Source organism: Pongo abelii, chromosome 8 (genome assembly GCF_028885655.2).
Source record: "Pongo abelii isolate AG06213 chromosome 8, NHGRI_mPonAbe1-v2.0_pri, whole genome shotgun sequence".
NCBI classification, from domain to species: domain Eukaryota; kingdom Metazoa; phylum Chordata; class Mammalia; order Primates; family Hominidae; genus Pongo; species Pongo abelii.
Window position 1 is genome coordinate 131876757 of NC_071993.2, and position 17285 is coordinate 131894041.

The window sequence follows — 17285 nt, forward strand, 5'->3', positions numbered from 1 at the left end:
TTTCCTTTTTTTGGGGTATATACCCAGCAGTGGGATTACTGTATCATACGGTAGCTCAATTTTTAGTCTTTTGAGGAAACTCCAAACTGTTCTCCATTATGATTTTACTAATTTCCATTCCTACCAACAGTGTACAAGGGTTCCCTTTTTTCCACGTCCTCACCAATATTTGTGATTGTCTCTTGGATAGAAGCCATTTTAACTGGAGTGAGATATCTCAGTGTAGTTTTAATTTGCATTTCTCTGATGATCAGTGATATTGAGCACCTTTTCATATGCCTGTGTCAGTGACTTCTGATTCCAACCTCGCTCTCCCTCCAGATTCATATTTTCTCTTATTTTATTGTATTGCAGCTGCCTGGATGTCCCTTGCTACATTAAACTCAATTTGTTCAATACTGAACTCACTTGCATTACCACCCCCCCACCATGCCTCCCCACCAAACCCTTTCTCCTCTGTGTTTGCAGTTGGTTGATCCCTGACCATCTACCCTGTCACCCAAAGTGGAGCATCATCCTCCTCCTTTCCTCCCTGTACTGCTCCTCTTGGTCAGGACTGGTCCCTGGGCTCAGGCATTTCTCCAGCCTGTAACCACTGCTCTGCCTTCCTTCTGGCCACTCAGGCCATTGCAGCAGCTTCTGAGTAAACCTTCCAGGAGCCATTTGGCACTTGGCTCCTTCTCAGGCCCCAGCTATGCCTTGTTTCCCATTACCTCTTGAAAGGCCTTCAACACTTGCCCAGTTTTCCTCTCCTTCAGTGCCTGACACCACTCACTCCTTTCCTTTGCATTCTCCTGCCTGATCATGGACTGTAGAGGCAAATTGACTTGAACTTGAATCACAACTTACTCCATACAAAGTATGACCTTGAGTGAGTTACTAAATTTAAACATCTTAAGTCGCAGTTTCCTCAAATGGGCATAATCCAAATGAAGCTGGATTTTCTTGTTCCCACTTTCAGGCCCATCATAGCAAAGCGTGGCATTCTCATGCAGAAATGCTTTGCTTTGTATCGATATATATAAATGGAATATTACTATTTGCATGTTTGCATTTTACATCTTCATTTAACAATATTCCAGTGATATACTGTACTTAGAGATCTTTTTTGTCAATGCCTATAGATCTCTTACGTTTTAAACTAATTTATGATGATAGAAATGATGGCTAGCAATCGTACAGCTGTCACTGTGTGCCAAGAACTGTTTTCAGTGCATCCAATATATTATTTTAGTTACTTCTAAAGATAGCCACATTCCCAGCACTTTGGGAGGCTGAGGCGGGCAGATCACGAGGTCAGGAGTTCGAGACCAGCCTGGCCAACACAGTGAAACCCGGTCTCTACTAAAAATACAAAAAATTAGCCGGGTGTGGTGGTGGGTGCCTGTAATCCCAGCTATTCGGGAGGCTGAGGCAAGAGAATCACTTGAACCCAGGAGGCGGAGGTTGCAGTAAACCGAGATCGCGCCATTGCAGTCCAGCCTGGGTGACAGAGCAAGACTCCATCAAAAAAAAAAAAAAGATAGCCACATGAGGTAGATATTAGTATTAGCCTCATTTTGCAGATGAGCTAACTACGGCACATAGAAGTAAGTTCTGGAGCTGAGATTGGGACCCAAGCAATCTATCATAAAGTTTTCAAGCATAACCACTACATGAGTGTGCTCTATCACTATAGGTGTTTTGCTGAAGATTTTCTTTTGTTTGTTTGTTTGTTTGAGACAAGGTCTCACTCTATCCCTCAGGCTGGAGTGCAGTGGCATGATCTAATTTTTTTTTTTTTTTTAAACAGGGTCTCACTCTGTCACCCAGGCTGGAGTGCAGTGGCATGATCTCAGCTCACTGCAACCTCTGCCTCCTGGGCTCAAGCAATTCTCCCACTTCAGCCTCCTGACTAGCTGAGATTTCAGCCGCATGCCACCATATCTGGCTCATTTTTTTTGTCTTTTTAGTAGAGACAGGATTTCACCATGTTGGCAGGCTCGTCTTGAACTCCTGACCTCAGATGATCTGCCCGCCTCTGCCTCCCAAAGTGCTGGGATTACAGGCATGAGCCACTGCACCCGGCCCAGTGGCATGATCACTTAACTCACTGCAGCCTCGACTTCCTGGGCTCAAGCGATCCTCCCAACTCAGCCTCCCAAGTAGCTGGGGTTACAGGTGCCCACCACCATGTCCAGCTAATTTTTTTATTTTTTTGTAGAGATGGGGGTCTCACTATGTTGCTCAGGCTGGTCTTGAACTCCTGGGCTCAAGCGATCCACCTGCCTTGACCTCTCAAATTGCTGGGATTACAGGTGTGAGCCACCAAGCCAGGTCAGAGCCTAAAAATTCTTTATTGTCATCTCTCTGTCCCCAAAGTCCAGAATCTCACTGTAGCCACTCATCTCCTCTTCTCATCCTTTCTCCTTCACCCCATAAATTTTCCCAGTTCATCTGCCTCTCTTTCCTCTCTCATCTCCTACATCCCAAATTGTTTCTTCAGTGAGCAAACCTAGGCACCTCCTTATTAGCAAGCCTACACTTTTTATCAGCTGCTTCTGTTTCCATCCCGCTCCAGCACCCTGCTGATCAAACACAGCTACCTTCCCTAAAACCCTCCCACTTTTTCACGCAGTGTTCATTCAACAGTCATGTATCTGGCAACATTTACATGCCAGCCATTATTCCAGATGATGGAGATGCAACAGTAAATAAGCAGGAACCCCTGTCTTTGTTAGATGTGGTGTCTCATGTTTGTAATCCCAACTACTAAGGAGGCTGAGGCAGGACGATCACTGGAGTCTAGGAGTTTGAGGTGCAGTGAGCTATTGGGTGACAGAGTAAGACCCTATATCTAAAAATAAAAATTAAAAAAAAGAATCCCTGTCTTCATGAACTTCAGAACATGCTTGGAGAGGGGGAAAGACAATGGACAGGAAGATGAATAACACAGAGATGCTGCTAGATGATAAGTGGTAAAGGGAAAAGTAAACAGGGAAGTACTATTGAGAACATGGGGTAAAGGTTGCAATCCTTGATAGGGTACCAGGGAAGGACTCTCTGAAGGGGTGGCAGCACTGAGTGAAAACCTAAAAGAGGTTGTCATAGGTTTTGTTCCCAGGGAGCAAAGTGTGACGCTGAGATGAACAGGGAGGAAGTTGATTAGGGAGTATTCTGAGAATCATCATCTGTTGGAGAAGAAAAAGAAGCAGGATTGGCTGAATGAAGTAGTTGGACTGAGGTACCACTACAACAGAATTTCAGCAAATCCCTTCTGGCCCTCCCCTTTATTCATCTACCTCGACCAGGCATTGAATGCTGGATGCCCACAAAGGGAGGACTGGCCTTAGGCGATGAAGCTGTCTTCAACTAGGTATACTTATAGGAGAGAGCTGACCTGCAGCAATCAATCAATCCTGCAAGGCGGACAGGAGTTCTCGGTGGCACATCAAATCATCTAGGGCAGAAACAGTAAACCATGCAGCTGCCTGGGAGAAGAGCATCCCAGGCAAAGAAAACAGCAAGCACAAAGGCCCTAAAGTGGAATGAGCTAGGGACGTCCAGGAAGCAGAAAGAAGACTAATGTAGCTGAAGCTCGGTAAATAAAGGGGGCAGTAGCAGGTAATAAAGTCAGACAAGTAATAGGGGCCAGGTCTTGGCAAGACTTGGTGTTTGGCCAAGAAGCAACATGGTTTAATTCTTACATTTAAATGTCAACCATTTTGCTATGTTGAGCATAGATTTGGCAAGGAGGGGATTAAAAGCTGAAGCAGGAACACTGGGTTTCTCAGCCTTGTCACCACTGATGATAATTCTTCATTGTGGGCCTGTTGTTGTGCACTGTAAGACGTTTAGCCACTTCTCTGGCCTCTACCCACCCACCAGATGTCAGTGGCACCTGACACCGAATTATGATATTTGATAATGTTTCCAAACATTGCCACATGCCATTTTGGGGGGCAAAACTGCCACCAGCTTGGACTCCCTGAGTAAGAGGATACAAAATTCTGAGAGAGAGAGATGATGGTGACTTGAACCACCATTTCACTTCCCTCCCACCCTAAGACACTACAGTCTCAACTCTGCAGCCAAAGTGGTTGTGTTATCTGTTATCACATTATGTCACTACTATACCAAATTGTTTATTTGCCTGGATTACCTCCATCCTTTCATCCTTGAGCTTGGTAAATGTTGCCTTTTTTCTTTTCCTTTTTTTTTCCTTTGAGACAGAGCCAGAGTGCAGTGGCACGATCTCGGCTCACTGCAATCTCTGTCTCCCGGGTTCAAGCGATTCTCATGCCTCAGCCTCCTGAGTAGCTGAGATTACAGGCACGCACCAGAATGCCCAGCTAGTTTTTGTATTTTCAATAGAGATGGGCGGGGAGGAGTGGGCAGGGTCTCACCATGTTGGCCAGGCTGGTCTTGAACTCCTTGTCAGGCCTCTGAGCCCAAGCTAAGCCATCATATCCCCTGTGACCTGCACGTATACATCCAGATGGCCTGAAGTAACTGAAGAATCACAAAAGAAGTAAAAATGACCGGTTCCTGCCTTAACTGATGACATTACCTTGTGAAATTCCTTCTCCTGGCTCAGAAGCTCCCCCACTGAGCACCTTGTAACCCCCGCCCCTTCCCACCAGAGAACAACCCCCTTTAACTGTAATTTTTCACTACCTACCCAAATCCTATAAATCGGCCCCACCCCTGTCTCCCTTGCTGACTCTCTTTTCGGACTCAGCCCGCCTGCACCCAGTCGAAATAAACAGCTTTGCTGCTCACACAAAGCCCGTTTGGTGGTCTCTTCACACGAACGCGCATGACACTCCTGACCTCAGGTTAACACCCCCCACACAGGCCCCCCCTCCCAAAGTGCTGGGATTACAGGCATGAGCCACCGCGCCCGGCCTTAAATGTTGGCTTTTTGTTTTGTTTTGTTTTGTTTTTGAGACGGAGTCGCGCTCTGTCACCCAGGCTGGAGTGCAGTGGCGCGATCTCGGCTCACTGCAAGCTCCGCCTCCCAGGTTCACGCCATTCTCCTGCCTCAGCCTCCTGAGTAGCTGGGACTACAGGCACCCGCCACCATACCCGGCTAATTTTTTGTATTTTTAGTATAGACGGGGTTCCACCGTGTAAGCCAGGATGGTCTCGATCTCCTGACCTCGTGATCCGCCCACCTCGGCCTCCCAAAGTGCTGGGATTACAGGCGTGAGCCACCGCGCTCAGCCTAAATGTTGGCCTTTTTTTTTTTTTTTTTTTTTTTTTGAGACGAAGCTTCGCTCTTGCTGCCCAGGCTGGAGTGCAATGGCACGATCTCGACTCACCGCAACCTCCGCCTCCCGGGTTCAAGCCATTCTCCTCCCTCAGCCTCCCGAGTAGCTGGGATTACAGGCATGTGCCACCACCCCCGGCTAATTTTTGTATTTTCAATATAGACAGGGTTTCTCCATGTTGGTCAGGCTGGTCTCGGACTCCTGACCTCAGGTGATCCGCCCGCCTTGGCCTTCCAAAGTGCTGGGATTACAGGCGTGAGCCACTGCGCCCGGCTAGAATGTTGTCTTTTAATACTAAGGTTTCACTTGCAAAGGGAAAGAACTGTTTGCGGAACTATCAACCGCTGTCTGAGGCGTGTCGGAAGCGACACCCCTGCGGAGGATACGGTGCCGGTGTCGGGGTCCTTCCGATCGCGAACACCGGCGTTCCTCAGCCTTCAAGACTAGGAGCGCTCAGGGCCCTCGGCCGCTGCCAGCCGCAGACTCCACTTCCCATGATGCCAAGGGGTCGGGCCGTCCGGAAGGCCGTGTGCCCTCCGCGGGGCATGATGGGGGAGCTGGAGATTTCCATCATGGCGGCGTCCATTTCGGGCTACACCTTCAGTGCTGTGTGTTTCCACAGCGCCAACAGCAACGCGGACCACGTAGGTGCCGGGCCCCCTGCCGCGCCCGCTGGGGGCTTTCAGCCTCTGTCTCAGGCCGGCGCTCGCGGCCAAGCCGGGACCTCATGCGGCTCGCCCCCTGGGCACCAGGGCCGGCCGGAGGAGCTGGTGACCCGGGCGGCTCCCGCCCCCGGTGAGCTCTTGCCTCTGGGGGCTCCTTCGCCCCGGGACAGGCCCCCTGGCTTCGCTCTCTCAGCCGCTCCGCCGTCCCGGCACAGCCGTCTCCCGTGAAGCAAAGCTGTCCCACCTGGCCTCCTGCAGTGTCAGGAGTCGCTCGGTGGAAACCGAGCGCCTGCCCCTCCCTGAAAGTCGGGCTTCTAGACTTAAGAGGGACGCACGGGGTCGGGAAGGAATCTAGAGGCCCGGCGTTTAGTCCAGGAGGCGAGATACTCAGCCCCGCCCGCCGGTCTCACAGGTTGTCGTGGGGGTGCTACGAGTGAAACCGTGACTGTCATTATTGATACTTGCTAGACACGGTTGTGTGTTTTCTTCGCCCTGATGCAAAATGGAGAATGTAAACAGGAGCGTTCGGTGCAGGGTCTATTTTGTATTTCCTTGAAGTTGCGTGTTTAGTTCTTTGTGACTAGTTCTTTCACTAGTCACAGTGAAATAGGGAAGTGACAGGCCCACTACTGAGTGATGGGAAATGCATAGGCTGTGGAGCCCACAGGAGGAGCAGATCCTGTCTGTTTCAGTGTCTTTATTTTACAAATTGTCTTTTAACGTCATTGGCCTCTGATTGGAAATGCTTTGTGAAACTAGATCACTTCTCTCTTAAAGGAGGTATATAATTTGGCCACCAAATTGGGGGATTATTTTAAGTGATGTTAATAGTGAATGATTCAAACTCATTAAACCTATGTGTGGGGTTTTTGGTTGTCATTACAAAGCAAAATGGTACACTGCAGAAGGAGGAACTGCATTTGGTTTGATGTCAGCAATCTTAGCTTCCATTAATAAAAACTGATTTCACAGGGAGGTGATTCCATTAGTAAATTGAATGCAATTAAATTATTGTACCTTTTCATCTCTTCAGTGTTGATGGTAGAACTTAATGATAGGAATAGGAATATATACATCATGGGTTTTTCCAGAGGCAGCTTTGAAGACTATGGCCTAGGGTACTACAACCAGCTATTTAATAATGTAATATACTTCCATATGTAAGAGTTTGTGATACCCCTAGTGTCCATGGACTATTAAAAGTGGGTCCTTTACTCTATTTCTTGAGTGCCTACTAATATCACAGTTTATGTACATGGCAAGATTATTGTAAGAACAAGCAGCTACCTGTTGAAAAAAATTAATTCAAAATATATCCCTTAATATCTACTCTGCAAGGCGTGGTGCTAGACTTCATAGAAATTTTCACCAATGCCAATAGTTTGCAACTGTGTTTTATATGACCATGCCTGTTTATATTAACTTTGCCACAATTATAGATGTGGAATCCTTGAAAATAATTTCAATTTTAAGGTTGAAGAACCAACAATTTACTTTTGTAGTACATACTTATTTTGTCCAGTCAAGAAATTAATTTAAAACCACTCATCTGTAGACCTGGGGCTAGCATACTTTTCTGTACAGGGCCAGACAGTAAACTTTGTAGGCTTTGCAAGCCATATGGTCTCTATAGCAACTATTCAACTCTGCTATTATTGGGAGAAAGCATCTATAGACAATAAAAGATTCAAGTGACTGTTATTAGCTGGACACGGTAGCTCATGCCTGTAATCCCAGCACTTTGGGAGGCTGAGGCGGGCAGATCACCTGAGATCAGGAGTTCAAGACCAGCCTGACCAACAAGGAGAAACTCCGTCTCTACTGAAAATATAAAATTAGCTGGGCGTGGTGGTGCATGCCTGTAATCCCAGCTACTAGGGAGGCTGAGGCAGGAAAATCGCTTGAACCCGGGAGGCAGAGGTTGTGGTGAGTCGAGATCACGCCATTGCACTCCAGCCTGGGCAACAAAAATAATAATAAAATAAAATAAAAACATAGAAACCATTTTTAGCTTACAGGCCATACATTAATAAGCATTAGGCTGGAATCAGTCCCCATGCCGTAGTTTGCCAACTCCTACTATAAAGTAACAGTGGCTCAGATAATCCAGACCAGTAGACGTATACACATTCCTCTTGTACTTGGCTTTAGAATGTCCTTTAAAAAAAAAAATTACAGACGAGGTCTTGCTATGTGGCCCAGACTGATCTCAAACTCCTGGCCTTAAGCGATCTTCCATTTTTGGCCTCTTAAAGTGTTGAGATTACAGGCGTGACCCACCGCATCTGACCTAGAATTTCTTGATGTCACTGTTGAGTTATATCGTTGTTCCACAAATGGAAGACTGTTGTAGGGTTACCAGATGAAATACAGCACACTCAGTTAATTTGAATTTTAGATAAATAGCAATTTATAGTATAAGTATATCCCAAAACTTACAAAAGAATTATTTATTATCTAAAATTAAAATTTTATTGTGTGTCTTATATCTTTTTTGCTAAATCCAGCAACCCAATACTGTAGAATACTAGGGATCTAGCTATGTTCTTAAGGTCTAAAGTTCTGTGTGAATATGAAATTATTTTTTCACTTTGATTTTTTGAAAGTGGGTATTTGTTTTGTTTGTCTTTTGCTTGTGACAAGACAAAACCGCGTTTGTGGTGAGAATTCATAACTGAAAGATTTTCATAGGGTAAAACAAGCTTATTTAGGCAGTGTTTCTGAAATTAGTAGTCATGGACACTCCTTTGGATCTCAGAGAGTTTTTTGTTTAAAGGGAATATATATATTTCTTTTTTTCTTCTTTTTTTTTTTTTTGAGACGGAGTCTTGCTCTGTCATCCAGGCTTGAGTGCAGTGGCACAATCTCGGCTCACTGCAACCTCCGTCTCCTGGGTTCAAGCGATTCTTCTGCCTCAGCCGCTCTAGTAGCTGGGATTACAGGTGCGCACCACCACACCCAGCTAGTTTTTGTATTTTTAGTAGAGACAGGGTTTCTCCATTTTGGCCAGGCTGGTCTCAAACTCCTGACCTCAGGCAGTCCACCCACCTCGGCCTCCCAAAGTGCTGGGATTACAAGCAAGAGCCACCGTGCCCGGCCTATATATTTCCTAAGTTTGAGAAATGCTCTGTGCTGATTTGGTATTTTAGGACGCTCCCCCTCCTCAAATCAAATACAAAAACTAGACTGTAAAGTATCTGTCTTTCCCCACTCCCATAGATTCTCACTTTAAACTGGAAATGTTTTTAAACTAGGAAACTTCATTAATTGATTTGAAGAATCAACTTAGAATAGAAGGATATATCGTACAAGGGCATTGTTTCAACAAATTTATTCAACCAGTGTTAGTGAGGCACCTACTAAGTGTTAGGCATTGTGGTGGGTGCTGAGATAGAGCAGTGAATAAGCACACAGTTCCTGCTCTCGTGGAGTTTACATTCTGGCAAGGGATAATAAATGTATTTATTTATAAATATGTAATATGATGGATAGTGAGAAGACCAAGAAGAAAGAGAATGTAAGGTAAAGGGGGCAGAGTGCCTGGCAGATGCTATTTCCATTAAGTTGGTCAGGCAAGGCCTCTCTGATAAGGTGCCATTTGAGTAAAGACCTGAATGAAGGAAAGGAGTAAGCCGTGTGATATCTGGGGAGAGAGATTCCAGGACAGCTTCTCAGTTCAACCCTCTGTATAGGAAAGTTACTTTAGGATTTAGAGTATGTCTTCTCCCAGCTGTGCTTGTGCAGAACATGGCAGCAAGTACACAAAGAGTAGGTAATAAGCCAAGTAATCTACAATCAACTGTGGTGGTAAATGCCCTCCAAAAGTGTAAATAAGTTAACCTCTGCATTTATTAAAGAAAAAGGTTAGGCTGGGCGCAGTGGCTCAAGCCTGTAATCCCAGCACTTTGGGAGGCCAAGGCAGGCGGATCATGAGGTCAGGAGATCGAGACCATCCCGGCTAGCACGGTGAAACCCCGTCTCTACTAAAAATACAAAAAATTAGCTGGGCGTGGTGGCAGGCGCCTGTAGTCCCAGCTACTCAGGAGGCTGAGACAGGAGAATGGCACGAACCCGGAAGGCGGAGCTTGCAGTGAGCAGAGATCGTGCCACTGCACTCCAGCCTGGGTGACAGAGCAAGATTCCGTCTCAAAAAAAAAAAAAGAAAAAAAAAAGACAAGAAAAAGGTTCATGTGGATGATGGGAAATTTAATTGTTTTGCTAAAATCCTAATTTTCTATGCCAGCCTGTATAAACGCATTTAGTTGTCATTGTGTTAACTTTATCTTTTCATTATCAGCGATGTTTTTACAACAACGAAATAAATTGTATGTGATTTCAAGAAAACAACTTTGAAATATTTCTACTTCCTGAGTTTTTTGACATTGGTTATGATACTTAAGATTTAGGTGATGAAATTCACTCTTCCAAAAACAGGGAAGAGTTGAAGGGATTAAAATAATATTTTATCTTGTTATCCTTTTTTGGAACAATCCAATTAATAGATATACCTCAGATTGCTTTAGTCTGTTGGTTTATAGAATAGTGGTTTACATGGGAAGCTTGTTTGGATTATTGTGAAAATTATAAATTTATATGTCCTCAATTCCTCTTAATTTCAGTAAAAGTCATTTTTATTTTTAGTCTGCAACTATTTTCTTTAATTACTTTTAGGAAGGATTTTTACTGGGAGAGGTAAGACAAGAGGAAACGTTTAGCATCAGTGACTCACAAATCAGCAACACAGAATTTCTGCAAGTAATTGGTAAGTAAATTTCTCAATGACCTTAGAAATATCATTTTTGTATATTTACTTAATGTTTGTTTTGTTGTTTTGCCCTTAACTGATTTTATCCTAAAGAATTCAAAGAGTATGCCGGGCGCGGTGGCTTATGCCTGTAATCCCAGCACTTTGGGAGGCCGAGGTGGGTGGATCACGAGGTCAGGAGATCGAGACCATCCTGGCTAACACGGTGAAACCCTGTCTCTACTAAAAATACAAAAAAATTAGCCGGATATGGTGGTGGGCGCCTGTAGTCCCAGCTACTCAGGAGGCTGAGGCTGGAGAATGGCGTGAACCTGGGAGGCGGAGCTTGCAGTGAGCCGAGATCGTGCCACTGCACTCCAGCCTGGGGGACAGAGCAAGACTCCGTCTCAAAAAAAAAAAAAAAAAAAAATCAAAGAGTATGTAGAAAAAAAACGAAAATAAGTCCGGCCATGGTGGCTCATGCCTGTAATCTCAGCACTTTGGGAGGCTGAAGCAGGTGGATCACCTGAGGTCAGGAGTTCGAGACCAGCCTGGCCCACATGGTGAAACCCTGTCTCTACTAAAAATACAAAAATTAGCCGGGCGTGGTGGCGGGTGCCTGTAATCCCAGCTACTCAGAATGCTGAGGCAGGAGAATCGCAGGTTGCAGTGAGCCAAGATGTTGTCTCAAAAAGAAAGAAAAAAACTAAAATTATTTGCACTAATAAATGATATGAAATGTTTTTGTGTCAGTATAAAGTCAGAGAAAACAGAATGTCTAGCTATAAATATGGGTCTTCTATAAAGTATTCCTTACCCACCAATGGGGGTGACTGTCACTGAATTGCTGTGTGACCACTTGATTGATAGTCTCTTCAAAACCACCATGAACCTCAAGTTTGCAAATCAGGCTCTCCCCATTGCCGGTATCACCTCATACCATAACGAATTCATATATTGTGCTGGTCCTTCCTAAAGGGATCCAGCAAGGATATTTACATTTGTTTACATGGGATATTTACTAAACCTATACAGCCTTCTGAGGGATAAGCCAAATACCCACTTCGGAGGAGATATCTGGGGAAGATGAAGGAGTCTTTATAGCTATAGACGCGCCCACTGTCTTTGGATCAGCCTCCTTTTGATAAATAGAGGTCATAGTCCTTTCAGGTACACTTCAGGCAGATCACCAAACTGCATATCCTAATACTCTGAACAAAGCAAGGAACTTTTCATTTATGTATGCAGCAAACTTTTTTTTTTTTTTTTTTTGAGACAGAGTCTTGCTCTGTCGCCCAGGCTGGAGTGCAGTGGTGTGATCTCCGCTCACTGCAAGCTCCGCCTCCCGGGTTCAGGCCATTCTCCTGCCTCAGCCTCCCGAGTAGCTGGGACTACAGGCGCCTGCAACCACGCCCGGCTAATTTTTTTGTGTTTTTAGTAGAGACGGGGTTTCACCGTGTTAGCCAGGACGGTCTCGATCTCCTGACCTCGTGATCCGTCCGCCTCAGCCTCCCAAAGTGCTGGGATTACAGGCGTGAGCCACCGTGCCCGGCAATGCGGCAAACATATATTGAAGAACTTTCATATGTGAGGCGTGTGCTGGGCAGTGAAGGAAATACCCAGAATCATCCCTGCCTCCTAGAGCTGTGGGGAGGATTAGACAGGCAGGAAGAAATACCAGACAGTGCGAGAAGAATGCTATAAGAAAGTAACAGAGAAAATCCCCGAACTGCCCAAAGTTGAGAGGAAAACTGCTAGTGGAGAAATCAGTAAAGATGTGTGTCAGGAGGTAAACTTAATGGGCAGTACATTCAGGGGAGCACAGAACAAGGTCTGTATAAAACACATAGTGAATCTGGCCTGTTCATATGACTAAAATACAGAATATGTGGAGATTAGTGGTTTGTGGTTTGAAATACTGTTGGCCAGCTGGGTGCAGTGGCTCATGCCTGTAATCCCAGCACTTTGGGAGGCCAAGTTGGGCGGATTGCCCGAGGTTGGGAGTTCAAGACCAGCCTGACCAACATGGGGAACCCTCGTCTCTACTAAAAATACAAAAATTAGCCAGGTGTGGTGGCACATACCTGTAATCCCAGCTACTCGGGAGGCTGAGGCAGGAGAATCGCTTGAACCTGGGAGGCGGAGGTTGTGGTGAGCTGAGATTGTGCCATTCCACTCCAGCCTGGGCAACAAGAGCGAAACTCTGTCTCAAAAAAAAAAAAGAAAAAGAAAGAAATACTGTTGGCAAGTGGCAAGTTTGGTCATGTTGGGAGCAAATAATTAATTTCAAGCCTGTTCTGATAGGCTTCTAGTATGTGGGGTAGGGGACAAGGGTGTTTTATTTATTTATTTATTCATTTATTTTTGAGACGTAGTCTGGCTCTGTCGCCCAGGCTGGAGGGCAGTGGCGTCATCTCAGCTCACTGCAACCTCCGCCTCCTGGGTTCAAGCGATTCTCCTGCCTCAGCCTCCCGAGTAGCTGGGATTATAGGTGCATGCCACCATGCCCGGCTAATTTTTGTATTTTTAGTAGAGACGGGGTTTCTCCATGTTGGTCAGGCTGGTCTCGAACTCCTGGCCTCAGGTGATCTACCCGCTTTGGCCTCCCGAAGTGCTGGGATTACAGGTGTGAGTCACCACGCCTGGCCCCAAGGGTGTGTATTGAAGTTAGGTCAGGATTAAGGGGAATCAAGAGGCTGAACTACCTCCTAATGCAGGCTTGTCCAACCCACGGCCTGTAGGGTGCATGCAGCCCACGACAGCTTTGAATGAGGCCCAACACAAATTTGTAAACTTTCTGCAAACATTATGAGATTTTTTTTTTTTTTTTTTTTGAGACCGAGTTTCACTCTTGTTTCCCAGGCTGGAGTTCAATGGCGCAATCTTGGCTCACCACAACCTCCACCTCCCGGATTCAAGCAATTCTCCTGCCTCAGCCTCCCGAGTAGCTGTGAATACAGGCATGTGCCACCATGCCCGGCTAATTTTTGTATTTTTAGTAGAGATGGGGTTTCTCCATGTTGGTCAGGCTGGTCTCGAACTCCCGACCTCAGGTGATCCGCCCGCCTTGGCCTCCCAAAGTGCTGGGATTGCAGGCATGAGTCACCACACCCAGCCATTATGATTTTTTTTGCAATTTTTTTAAGCTCGTCAGCTAGTGTTAGTATATTTTATGTGTGGACCAAGACAATTCTTCCAGTGTGGCCCAGGGAAGCCAAAAGATTGGATACTCCTGCCCCTAGTGGATCAAAACTATAAAACCCACTCGCCACATTATTGACTTATTTACTAAGTAAAAGTTTGAAGCTGGGTGCAGTGGCTCATACCTGTAATCCCAACACTTTGGGAGGCCGAGGCAGGAGGATGGCTTGAGGCCAGGAGTTCAAGACCAGCCTGAGCAAGGTGGCGAGACCCTGTCTCTACAAGAAATTTTTATAATTAGCCAGGTGTGGTGTTGTGTTCTTGTAGTCCTAGCTACTCAGAAAGCCAGATGGAGGATTGTTTGAGCCCGAAAGTTTGAGGCTACAGTGAACCGTGATCATACCAGTTCACTCCAGCCTGAGCAACAGAGCAAGATCTCAGCTTAAAAGAAAAAAGACTTGCGATGTGTGAGACAGTATAGTTAGTCTTTCATCGAGGACTTTTTTTTTTTTTGAGATGGAGTCTCGCTCTGTCACCAGGCTGGAGTGCAGTGGTGTAATCTCAGCTCACTGCAGCCTCCACCTCCTGGGTTCGAGTGATTGTCCTGCTTCAGCCTCCCGAGTAGCTGGAACTACAGGTGCACGCCACCACTCCCAGCTAATTTTTGTATTTTTAGTAGAGATGGGGTTTCACCATGTTGGCCAGGATGGTCTCGATCTCTTGACCTTGTGATCCGTCCGCCTTGGTCTCCCAAAGTGCTGGGATTACAGGCGTGAGCGACCACGCTGGCCCATCTAGGGTGTTTTTATTTTTCTTTTCGTTTTGCTTAATTCTTTAAAACCCTAAAACAGCCAGGCGTGGTGGCTCACGCCTGTAATCCCAGCACTTTGGGAGGCCAAGGTGGGTGGATCATGAGGTCAGGAGATCGAGACCATCCTGGCTAACATGGTGAAACCTCGTCTCTACTAAAAATACGAAAAATTAGCCGGACGGGCGCCTGTAGTCCCAGCTATGCGGGAGGCTGAGGCAGGAGAAGGACGTGAACCTGGGAGGCGGAGGTTGCAGTGAACTGAGATCTGCGCCACTGCACTCCAGCCTGGGCGACAGAGCGAGACTCCATCTCAAAAAAAAAAAAAAAAAAAAAATCCTTAAACAGAATTTTGTTTCATAGAACATCTGTGCAGTTATTTATTGTATGCACCTGAGTTTTCAAGCATAATCTGGAAGATGAGGGTTAAATTGCCACCTGCAGTTAACGGACAGCAAACCATGAAAGAAAGACCTCTCTTACCTGGCATGATCACAAAAATAGCACTTCTGATTAATACTCTGGCTGTTTATTTTTAAAGAAATAGGGCCGGGCATGGTGGCTTAAGCCTGTAATCCCAGCACTTTGGGAGGCCGAGGTGGGCAGATCACGAGGTCAGGAGAGGTCAGGAGATCGAGACCATCCTAGCTAACACGGTGAAACTCCGTCTCTACTAAAAGATATAAAAAATTAGCTGGGTATGGTGACACGTGACTATAATCCCAGCTACTCAGGAGGCTGAGGCAGGAGAATGGCGTGAACCTGGGAGGCGGAGCTTGCAGTGAGCAGAGATTGTGCCACTGCACTCCAGCCTGGGCGAGAGAGCGAGACTCCATCTCAAAAAAAAAGAAATATAATAAAACATAATTAATTTTGTTTTGTTTTGTTTTGTTTGAGATGGAGTTTCGCTTTTGTTGCCCAGGCTGGAATGCAATGGCGCACAATCTTGGCTTACCGCAACCTCCGCTTCCCAGGTTCAAGTGATTCTCCTGCTTCAGCCTCCCAAGTAGCTGGGATTACAGGCATGCACCACCATGACCAGCTAATTTTGTATTTTTAGGAGAGACGGGGTTTCTCCATGTTGGTTAGGCTGGTCTTGAACTCCCGACCTTGGGTGATCCGCCCACCTTGGCCTCCCAAAGTGCTGGGATTACAGGCGTAAGCCACCACGCCCAGCCCAAATAATTAAAATTCTATATAGCATAAATTACTGATTCTTTGATTCATAAACCATCTGCCTCTTGCAGTAAATACCTGTTTTCATGGTTTTGTAGATATGGAGAAGTAACAATCAGTGGGGAGACCCTGTTAGTACAGGGCCATGACAACTATCTTTTGCTGTACAATCTTTAACTTATTAGCGATGTTCAGTTCATTGAAACAATTATGGATCTCATGGACAAAATGTTTACTAGTATTATCTTAAATGTGTTGTTCCCATTGTAACATTTTTCTTTTAAAAATAAATATAGCTGAGTGAGGTGGCTCACACCTGTAATGCTTTCAAAGGCCGTGGTGGGAGGATTGCTTGAGGCCAGGAGTTCAAGACCGGCTTGGACAATATAGCGAGACCCTGTCTCTACAAAATAAAAAAATTAGCTAGGCATGGTGGCACACACCTGTAGTCTCAGCTACTTGGGAGGCTGTGGTGGGAGGATCACTTGAGCCTAGGAGATTGAGGCTACCCTGAACTGTGACCATGCCACTGCACTCCAGCCTAGGTGATAGAGCCAGACCTTGTCTCAAAAATAAATAAATAAATACACATTTGAAAGCATAAACTGGGAACTCTGGAAAACCTGGGTTGAAAAGTCAAACATTAGGAAAAGTGCATTGAGTAGTATTCACTACCAGTTGTATAAAGAGATTTTCTGGCATAGCTTACCCTCCAGAATAACAATGTTTTAAATACAATAAATTGACCACATTTATTATTTGTTGAAAATGTCTCACTCCATGCACAGACGCCTTTCCATTACTCTTTGCAATAAGGAAGACTCAATATAGAATATCACATTTTGGGCCGGGCGTGGTGGCTCATGCCTGTAATCCCAGCACTTTGGGAGGCCAAGGCAGGCGGATCACATGAGGTCAGGAGTTCAAGACCAGCCTGGCCAACATGGTGAAACGCCATCTCTACTAAAGTACAAAATTAGCCAGGCGAGGTGGTGCACGCCTGTAATCCCGGCTACTTGGGAGGCTGAAGTACAAGAATCGCTTGAATGTGGGAGGCGGAAGTTGCAGTGAGTCGAGATCGTGCCACTGCACTCCAGCCTGGGCAACAAAGCGAGACTCCGTCTCAACAACAACAAAAAAGAATATCACATTTTGAACATGAAATGTCTGCATCTTGTTTGGAATATGTATGAATTGAAAAAGCTGTGCTAACTCACTTGAAGCAGAGCTGTCCACCCTTAGTTCTAGGAGTGGCAGGGAGAAGGCAGCAACAGAAGTGTCCTTAGTTAATGAGGTGATGCAGTAACAATTACTGGAAAGAATGAAAGGAGGAAGGAGAAGAAATGTTCAACTCACCCAACAGAAAGAGAAGCAAGAACAACAGTACCACACAGCAGGGATTTGTAAAGAAACGTGTGCCGAGAGGTGATATGTACATGAACAGGTGTCTACTGTGTTGTTGAGGCACAAGAAACTCTGGAAATTCCAGGTGAGGCTGC

The 17285-nt window shown here is 45.7% G+C and overlaps 1 protein-coding gene across 1 annotated transcript in view; it reads left to right on the forward strand.

The window, feature by feature from the left end:
• The first annotated feature begins 5627 nt into the window (after window positions 1-5627).
• The window catches only part of ABRAXAS2 (abraxas 2, BRISC complex subunit), a 34899-nt gene continuing 23241 nt past the window's right edge, over window positions 5628-17285 (forward strand). Inside the window, exons 1-2 of the mRNA XM_002821246.4 lie at window positions 5628-5896; window positions 10589-10679. Of these exons, the coding sequence (XP_002821292.3) occupies window positions 5747-5896; window positions 10589-10679 (241 nt within the window). The 5' untranslated portion in view covers window positions 5628-5746. The remainder of the gene's footprint in view (window positions 5897-10588; window positions 10680-17285) is intronic.